The following is a 10481-nucleotide window of genomic DNA, read 5'->3' as shown; positions in this document are numbered from 1 at the left end:
CGATGTTCGACAATAGAGCCACGCTTTGGTCAACGCATCCGCGTCCTCGAGCCAAGCTCTCGTTTTGGTCTTGTTCATTTTTGTTTTGTAGCTTCAAAAGTGTGGTGTTGTCAGATCCGGAGATTGATTACTTTTCTTTCACTATTGTCGACACTGAGCCGCACACAGACAAACATAAGAAATCTGATCCATAATGTGCCATTTTCTTATTGTATATATGTGGGGTTTTCCATCCAAAAACAACCAAAAGATTATTAGGGGCGCCGTAGTGGAGGGCTTAAGAAGTTTGGACCATCTGGTGCTATTTAATGTGCATTGATATTGCGTTGTACGCGGGCCTTTGCTATTCGGCTTCATCGAAATCTGCATGCCATGGCCGGGATCAATCCCGCCACCTTCGGGTCAGCAGCCGATCACCAAAACCACTGCTCCACTGCGGCGGACAGCTGGCTGCCCAGTAAGTTCAGTTTGTATACGCTAGGCATAAGTAATGAGTTAGTTAACGCTGATTTGTCGTTGAAAGAGAGCCCTTTATGCAGATAATATGTGCTATGGTAAAATTTTTCCCCGAAAGTAAGCACCGATCAATAATATTTCAAGTAACATTGATTCCTTGGTGCTCATTGCCACCCCATCTCTATGAGCCTAGATGAAGTAATGGTTATAGAGCTGCACAAATAGCGCGAAATATCATGTAATTGTTGCCAAAGTAGGCAACTGGCAGCGGCGTCGTCTTCAATAAAGTTAGTGAAAACACATGTCACGTTCTTGGCAGGAAAATCCGCTGAACACGAGCTGATGATTTGCAGCAGGAATGTGTCTACAGATCATTGTACAGTCATTTAATGTTTACATTTATTTCAGACAGTATGGGAAACTTAACTTTCGCCTTATTACTACATCCCAAACGTAAGTATCCAGGTCAGGTCTTACTAAGTTTTTGAAGTACGAAAAATGGGGATGTTCGGGGGAAAGCGGAATCCGGCGTTTAGACAGACACGTTTGTCTTCTTATAGACTGCAAATGCATTCATGAGTGCGTGTGGGCTGCCACGAGCTCAGGACAGCAGTTGTAGACAAGACAAGCACGTTTACAATAGCGAAGACAATCAAGCCTTTTACTGTTTCCATCGAAAATGTTTTTGCGCGCATTATATAATGAGCGATGGAGTGTCCAGCACTAAAATTATGAATTTCAATCTGTCGTAGACATGCATACGTGAACGACGCGCTCGAGCTAACAGTTTTGTAGCTAGTAGCAGTAACGGGGGTGTACCCACCAAAGAGTGGCATTGTCTAATTCAGAATACAGAAGCAATGACAATCGAATCAGCATGTTTCTGTTTATTACGGGGGACACAATATCAGCGGTCCACCATATGTGGTATCCCAGAAAAGGCGTGGTGGTGTTGGTATCATGGTCGAGGAGAACGCCAGCATATTTGATGGTACACACCGACAGGCAGTGATAGAAAGAGACACAGTCGCCATGGTTGTCTAGTGGTTTTGGTGCCCCACACCTGACCCGAAGGGTGCGTAATCAAATCACAGGCGTGGCAGCCACGTTTCTGTGGGTTGTAATGCTATGGGAGAGTTTACGTAGATTTAGGTTCTTGTTCAATTACCCCTGATGGTCAAAATTTTCGGAAACCATGGCGTCTCTCATAATTATGTGGATGTCTTTGAACGTATAACACCAGAAATTGTATTTAGTAAATCACCATGTTTGACTTCAGACCGTTCACGTATCATTTTTGCTTCCTGAATAAATTGATATATACAGATATATTTTTGTTAGTGGTGCTGGAAAAGTTTGATGTCTCTAGTATTCTGTCGTATGCTTTGTCGAACAATGGACCATAAGTGTAGAAGCCGATCTTACCTAAACTATGATTGAAACTTCTATTATGCTTGTAATGTCTGAGGACACGAAGCAGGGAGTTTTATGACCTTCTATTTGAAGTATATGCCACCCATTTAGCAGAACAGCACTCCCAATCATGAGGAAAAAAACCTAAAAGCGCTGTATGTGCCGGGAGTTGTTTTATACTGGCGACGAGCAATAACTTCTGTCAACGCTATAAGCGCAAAAGCACAGGTAAATAGCCGACTCTAATGAACTTAAAAATTATGCACAATCAAAATCTATGAGCTCGTTATTTATCGCCATAGTCCCAGTTATTTCTCCGCGCCGCTATACTAGCAGTTTTGTGTTTTCTACAAGTATCGCGTATGGTTGCTTATCTTGCGGGAGTTCTAGTCAGCGCGCTGTACTAACATAGCTTTCTCCGCCAAATGATAAGAAATATGACTGTCAGCCTTGTAGGTTGTCTGAAGCTCTTATTTTTAAATGCGAAGCATTTCTTAGCGAACTTCGGTGACTTTAGGCGTATCTATCTATCTATCTATCTATCTATCTATCTATCTATCTATCTATCTATCTATCTATCTATCTATCTATCTATCTATCTATCTATCTAGCCACCTACGACATTTAGCTCTCCTCGCCGTTTCGATAATGGTATCGATACCAAGCTTGATATGGCATAACATGATTGTATGAAGAACATATCTGACTAGTCATAACATGAAAATTATGGCATGGATGTTATAAATGTCATGATTTGCAATTTATGGTCCTGCAGCTATTGCGGTGGTTTCGTTGACACGGCATGTTGCAAAACTGGTATGGTAGGCATGATTGCATGGCGAACACAAGTGACAGACACTAACATGAAAATCATGACATGCATGTCATGTAACAACATGACTACATGCCACGCTCATGATGGCTCGCGGCTGTTTCGCTAGCGTCACATATACCGAATGCGGTATTACAGTACGTGAATGAATGACGAAGGTATGCGACTGGTATAAACATGATAATCATGAGATTCGTGTCATGTAACAACAGAACTACATGCCACGCTCATGATGCGCTGGCGACCGTTTCGCTAGCTTCCCTTCTACCAAATTCGGTATTACGGGAGGTGAATGGATGATGAAGGTATGTTACGGGTGCAAACATAATAAACATGAGATGCGTGTCATGTAACAGTATGACTACATGCTATTCTCACGATGCGCTCGCGGCCGTTTCGCTAGCTTCACATGTACCAAACTCAGTATTACGCGACGCGAACGGACGACATAGGTAAATGACACATTCAAACATGATAATCAAGACATGCGTGTCAAGTAAGCACATGACTACATGCCACACTGATGATTCGTTCGCGGCCGTTTCGCTAGCTTCACATATGCCAAATTTGGTATTACGTGACACCAATGGATGACGAAGGTAAGTGCCTGGCGCAAATATAATCATGAGATGCGTGTCTTGTGAGAACATGATTACATGCCACACTCAAGGCGCCAATACATTTCGACGTGACGTCGTGCGCGTGCTCGCCGGCGTTCATTTCGTCGTGTCACGCCGGCGTTGCCACGCCACGCGCAGGTCCTGCCATAAAAGCTCGCAGGCGCGCTCCACGCTGCGTACGCTTGGACGCATGCGCGTTTCAGCGCGTCCGGCGTCGCTCCGTCACGAAAACAGGGAGACGCAGTGTTGTTTGGGTAACACATTAGCGCGAAATGCAGCATGTCGCATTTCGTGCTGGTTGCCGTCGGGTCGCACCTGGCGTCAGAATATAGAGTGTTCGTGTTTCGCTAACGTAACGTCGCTGTGCCTAGCGTGCGCGAGCGTCAACGCTAAATTGGAGTATATTGGGCCCTTCATGATGCGCTCGCGGCCGTTTTGCTAGCTCAACATACACCAAATTTTGTGGTACGTGATGTCAATGGATGACGAAATATATGACTGGTGTAAACATAATCCTGACACGCGTGTCATGTAAGAACATGACAACATACCACGCTCACAGCGTGCTCGTGGCCATTTCGCTAGCTGCACATATAGTAAATTTGGTATCACGTGACATGAATAAATGACGAAAGTAAACGACACACCAAACATATTAATTATGACACGGAAGCCATGTACGGCATCATTTACCTCCTCTTCGTAACGTTGCGCTGATTTTAAAGTGACATATCAACGTTCCTTATTCGTGCTTCGCTTATCATCGATTTCCACAATACGTGGGTTCTGCCAATGTTTTTAATTTGTCAACCGCGAGAAGTAGACAAAGACCCTGCTACCTAATGCTGCCTTTTCTTTGAAAGCGTTACAGTGGCGCGGCTGCCTGCTAATATGGTCCCTATTAGAGACGCATAAAGAAAACTAAAACCAACAAAAAGTAATGCTTCTCTCCACCCTTCTTGTGTATCCCCGACTGGTGCAAACGTAACGAAAGGTACGCGAAACGCGTTATAAAGTCAACTTACTGCTGCTAAATAGAAGCGTGCAACGGCGCGTCGTCTGATTGTTTATCTCTCCTCCTCAGGCTGTATATACTACCGATTCGCATTGGTGTTTTACAAAGGAGCAGCCTTACTTTTCTTGCCCTGCTTCTAGATTTACGCCTGTTTGTGGTGGAAGAAATAACGCACCGTTGAACCGGAAGCCTTCGGGCCGTTGCACGTAAATGAAAGAGCTCGCGTTGTCTGATTCGCACAAATGCCCATGTGGAAGGGTGAAGCCACCTCTTTTTTTTTGTAGGTATTGTTTTTCCATTACCTCGGCCCATCCAGGCGTAAGTGTAACATTAGACCACTCATCTAGTAATATAATAATTTCTGAGGTTTTACGTTTGAAAACCATATTATGCGCTGTTTTATGGCTCCGGAAGCTTCAACTGTCTGAGTTTCTTTCTAAACGCGCGCCTGAACTTAAGTGTACGGGCCTGTTGCATTTGGCTCCATCCAAATGCAGCTGTTGCTACCGAGATTCGATGCCACCACCTTCACGTCAGCAGTCGAGCACTAAAGCACAGTGTCGGGTCACGCTTACGAAGATGTAAGATGTACAAAGAAAAAAAAGTGATGGGCTTTCTGTTTGAGGCACGGACGGACGGATGCACGAATGGACGGATGCACGAACGGACGCACGAATAGACGCACGTGCGGACACACGGGTGAACAGACGCACGCATGGACGCACGGCTGGACAGATTCAGATTGACGGAAGCAAGAACAAACGCACAAACGGGAGCGTGGACGACCTGCTGGACGCTTCGCCCCCCCCCCCCTCATCTATATTCACTCCGTGGATATGCTGTGATTTTTTTTTTAGGTCGTGTCGAAAGTGGAGAGCAGTATAGAAGAAGAAAGAATGTTTTCTTTATATGCCCCGCATTTCACTGCCCCGATAATACGTTAATTGCAGGAAAACTAAAAAATATGCCTAACCTCGAGTGTTTTTGAATGTATTTTATTAAATCGTGGCCTTTCAACGTCTCAAAACGGTCTATTTATTCTGGGTAATAAACATCTGTGGGTTTGCGTACTGCACGAGCATTCATTTCACTTTTACAGAATTGTTATTAGGTTGCAATGGTCTACCTTTTTTTCAATTAGTCACATTCATATAGTGATGGGGGTGAAAGTGTTCGTGATGTAACTTAATAACAACCTTTTTCTGTATAGGCTACCAGCAGGTTTATTATGTGGTAACTCCAAGGCAAGATTCGTCTGATTATCTTGTGACAGCATCCTTTAATCACAAAGCAATTTACAGATTGTGCAGAAGCCGGCACTATAATAAAATATAAGATTCAAAATGGAATCCAAGTAAAGAAAATATCGAGTGAATTAGGCACGCGGCACGTATCTCTCAAAGGAAGCTTGCAAATTATTGTGCATAAGTGATCCTGAGCCTTAGTAGACCGCATGGCTTAGGTTGTGATGTAGCTGTGAAAAGTGCACTTTTTTTTAGTCGTTGTACTCTGGGAGTTAGTGTGAGTTGTTGCTCGAGGGACGTTGTCTGCATGTGTGTTATTAATTGTTAGGGTGTGCCCGGTGCTGCTATAGGAAAAAGCTATTAGAGGTGTAATAGACCCTTTTCAAATACAGCCGCATCTATTGAGAAAGATTGGGTCTATGAGACGGCCACCATCAGTTGGCTGGACTCGCAGGTGCCATACGTAGAAAACCGGCGAATGGCACCCCTAATTCGCCGCAAGGTCTTGTCGCTTGTGGACTGTGAGGAAATAAACGTGAGGAAATGAACCACGACACGGTTGAGGCATGCACCGGAAACCGAAGCCAGTTAGCAGCTCAAAAGGCGATGCGCCAGAATCCCGGCAACGTTTTCGCGACCTACTCTTAGGCGGAACTCAGGCATCCTCTATTTCTTTCCCATGTTTTCTAGCCCCAAAAAGTGTACCATACCAGCAAAAAATTTGTCTCGTCAGTATATCTTTTAGGATTTCCACTTTTAAACTCGCGTTGAATGCATGTAATAAAGAATCACAGTGCTTCTATAGCGCATCATTTTTTCAGCAAGATAACCTCTCCAAGAAGCCTACTTTTTCGCAGAAAAAGTATCCACCATTTTTTTTTATGCTGTATGCTAAGGTTGCTGTGCATGACTCGTGCTGCATCACTGCCTTAGTTCATTGGACTTTGTCTATGTGATTGATGTGGTTTGGTGCTTTGCGAGATAACTTCAAACGATACGACGGAACTCCAAAATGCCTAGAAGGCTCACTTTAAGCTAGTTCGAAAGAAAACTTTCCACAATCTATCATGACAACACCCATTTTAGAAATAATAGCAGCACTCTATACAAAAAAATTGAGACAGTCATGATGGCTGGCTCCTTCGGAGGCAGATGGTGAACACTGCATGAGATGAATAAACGAGAAGACAGTGTAAAAACAGCAAAGAAACAAAAAAACAGGTTCGCGATTGATAGACCAACAATGCAGTTTTTTAGGAAACTCAAAGTATGTTGCATCAGCTCAAAAGATGTAGAAAGCAAAATAATAATTTTTCAGAATTTGAACTCTCGGCTGCGCAACCGGGCAATTTCCAACTCTTTCAAGTAACCACACTGAGCAGCCCCTTATGCAACAAAACCTTGTGCCAGCTTGAATCCACGCTTACACTTTGTTCGGTGCTGCTGTAATCAAATAAAGGCCCGGACGCCCATATCACCTTGATTAGGGTACTTTTGCGGCCACCGCAGCCCATTCCGGCTTGTCTCTTGCGGTCGAGGGATTCCAAAAGCGGGAAATAGATTGCCTATATCTGAGTGCGGCCTTTTTTTTCTCTCTATTACGCTTGTGTGCTTGAAGCAAATCAATTACTTCAATAAAATTTTCAATAACGTCACTTAAGGCAACCAGATTCGAGAGCTGAAGCGTTATTATTAAATATAATGAAACGAAGGTATAAGCCTGCTTGTGCCGTGGGCAACTCTTCCTCTTTCACACGACAGATTTAACGCGACATGATTGATCGTCGTGCACTGTGAGCGACCACAACTATTCTTGAAAGAACAAAAAAAACCAGATGCACAGTTATTCACACACTTAGCATGACTACGATGTACTGTAACATAAATGTACACACAGCTGAAGCATGGTTCAGAAGCAAGTAAGTTCTTCTCTGTGTGTCGCACTCCAAAAAAAAAAAGCTGTTTGTGATGCTTCATTGGGGTAGGAAAGCAGCCAGATATACGCGGCCTTTACGGAATGTTTATGTAGGGGAGCACATTGGATTGTGACGCGAGTGGCGGTAAGAAAAAGTCGCGCATGCTGTTGAGGCCTGGTGCTCTTGATACGATCGTCAACAACCGATGTATTGGCAGTTCTTCCAGCATTTCTTGTCCACGCGTATTGCATTCGATAGGAGGCCATCACGTGAATGACAGCAAAACTAAAATATAAAAAAAGAGAGCGGCATACCTTATTTCTTTGCTTTTTCAACAGAAGAAAAAGAAAAAAGAATTAAAGGAAAAAGTTGCAAAGAAAGAAAAAAGGAACGAAAAAATGGAAAGGAATAAAGAAGGAAAGAAAAAGAAATAAAGAAAGAAAGATGAAAAGAAAGAAAGAAAGAAAGAAAGAAAGAAAGAAAGAAAGAAAGAAAGAAAGAAAGAAAGAAAGAAGGAAAGAAAGAAAGAAAGCTAACCTAACATTTTTGCCGTATCTGCTTAACGGCAGGATAAATTTCACAGTTGACGCGCTAAACAAAAAGAAATATTGATTACGCTAGACTGCCTTAAAGTAGGCTAACATCTACAATAACCAACAGATAACCTACCTGATGACGGTCATCTTCATGCATCGAAACTGACACGCCAGTGCTTTTGTTTTGCGCATGACTGCCACTCGCTGGTCGTCAGCTACACTATCTGATGGAGCGCCTTGAAGAGCATCCTTTATGTGGACCAAAGAGATCTTTTTTCTGTGTGCCTCAGCATTGGTTCAGACCACATCGGATTCATTTGTCTTTCCTGAGAGCTGCAAAAAATATATTTATGGTAAAAGATAAGCTCTCTGGGCACTGGTTTTCCGAGTTCGCCTATAGTGAAAAATTCGGCAGATCCAACGTTTCCTGGGAATCCAGGTTATGAGAAGCATGAGCTTGCTAGCCGACTGTTCAGTTTATTATAAACAAATTCCAACGGACTTACGTCACGAAAATGCAGTGGCGCTGTCTTGGTAGGCAAAAGATGCTCTGCCTACCGCAGTTTCTGCTGGATTTTCAATGATGTATGTGTTGCTGTCAGTCAAGCAACGAGAAAAAAAAACGGTATGGCGACGAGCTGCGTCACGGTTGGATGTGAGTCGCGCCTCACAACTTAGTTTTGTTTGTTGGTGCACATCGCAGCCTTCAGCGTTTATAGCGGAAGTTACGTGCGGGTGTCGCTATAATTTTACCCATAATGTCGACAAGGCCTACCTGTGTTTACAAACATGGAATGGGTCTATAGGTTTCGGTGTTATACATACGCACTAATTGTGCTCCACGTTGCTCTCTCAAAATTCCCGAGTGAAAATTTTGCTCGACGTATTTTACCGAAAAACGGCAATATGTATAGAGGAGGAGGAGTTGGAATGAAGGAGGAAGGGCATAATAAAGGCTCCTAAATAAAACGACCAAGGCCTGTAGACAAAAGCCCAACGTTTCAACCCGACTTTTCATAAAATTAACATATGCACACGTTTTCTATTAACAAAACTGCAGTAAAGAATGTTTCATGCTTAAGGTGTCAATTTTAAACAATACGAAAAAAAAACACATCGTGTAACCAAGTATATATTACTTACGCTGTAGTGCGTTCACTTGCTTTTCAGCACTCCCATAATAGAGTACTCAGTACTCTAAATCGTTAACCTCTTATTTCTAAACACAATAGTCTCAGTAGCAACTGAGTAGCCCATGGGACGGCTTCAAGCTTTCCCATAGTAGAGTACCAAGTGCTCTAAATCGTTAATCACTTTTTCTAAACACACATTGCACAGACTTTCTCGAGATCTTTTTTTTTTGGTCTCTTAATTTACAAATGCTTTCTGTCCGCAAGCATGATCATGTAGTTTCTGTTCCTTCCGCAAGCATTTCTGTTTTTTTCCCTTTTTTTTTCTCTTTTCCTAGCCAATTTAGTTATTTTTTATCGTATTTGAGTTGCGAGGAAACGATAGCATGAAATAAGATGTAAGCTAAACGACATCCAAATATGTTGACCCCACAGTTTCCACCATCAAGACGCTGCAAATAGCAGAGATGTCACAAATATATGATCGACGTATGAGAACTGCGGTTTCCTTATATTGTTTTACAGGTGCCATGTGAAGTGACAGTTTGTTCAATTTTTTTTATTGAAAGTTTTTTGGTTGGAAATTCAAAACTAGTGCCTCAGTCACTTTGGTATGACTTAGATAATGACGGTGTTTTTTTTCTATTTGCACAGCACAAATATTTTACATTTTCTTCTGTCAGGCACCTAAGTAGAGGTGAGATTTCTTTCGCACACTTCACTCGTATATTTGAGTTCGTATTGGTATTCATATGCAAAAAAATGCAAAAACGACAAAGTCTGTTCCCTTTTTTACACCCAGGATTATCTAGGTTTCTACAAAAATACACTGACCTTTCGAGTGGCTCTAGAGGACCTTAATACTCATAAATTTCGGAATCATATGCCACAGAGTGTCACACTTTCTAATTGGTGAAATAAGATACCAATGGGAGCTTTCTTTGTAATGGAATAAACCTTATAACGTATTCCCTGAAATGTATTACTTTCGAGACAGATACTGGCTTTGAAATGAGTACTGTTTTTCTGATAATATGCGTATGTATGAGCGAAAGCTTGAAAAAAGTAAATGGTATAAAATCACTCTGGTTTTCCTACATCTTTCTGTTTGAGTCGTTATATAGGCACAGGTGAGGCGGCAGGCAGAGAATCTCTTTATAAGAAACTTAAGGACTTTTCTATCTTTGCTACTAGAAATTTATTGCTCGCTGTAAATATATAGAATTCATATATTTTAGATGGGGTTTATTTTTTTCAATTCGTTTTGACAAGGCTCATAAGACATTCTAAAAAACCAGCGCAAAGAATTGTTCTTCTAA

General features: G+C 42.3%; 1 protein-coding gene across 2 annotated transcripts in view; it reads left to right on the top strand.

The window, feature by feature from the left end:
- The first annotated feature begins 282 nt into the window (after positions 1-282).
- LOC119169521 (cytosolic non-specific dipeptidase) overlaps positions 283-10481 on the top strand; it is a 137348-nt gene continuing 127149 nt past the window's right edge. For both annotated transcript variants that reach the window (XM_075884744.1, XM_075884743.1), the window contains exons 1-2: positions 283-457; positions 865-909. In XM_075884744.1, coding sequence (XP_075740859.1) covers positions 373-457; positions 865-909 — 130 coding nt within the window. In that variant the 5' untranslated portion in view covers positions 283-372. The remainder of the gene's footprint in view (positions 458-864; positions 910-10481) is intronic.

Source organism: Rhipicephalus microplus, chromosome 2 (assembly GCF_043290135.1).
Source record: "Rhipicephalus microplus isolate Deutch F79 chromosome 2, USDA_Rmic, whole genome shotgun sequence".
Taxonomy (NCBI): domain Eukaryota; kingdom Metazoa; phylum Arthropoda; class Arachnida; order Ixodida; family Ixodidae; genus Rhipicephalus; species Rhipicephalus microplus.
The sequence above is the reverse complement of the archived record's forward strand: the minus strand, read 5'-3'. Positions and strand labels throughout refer to the sequence as shown.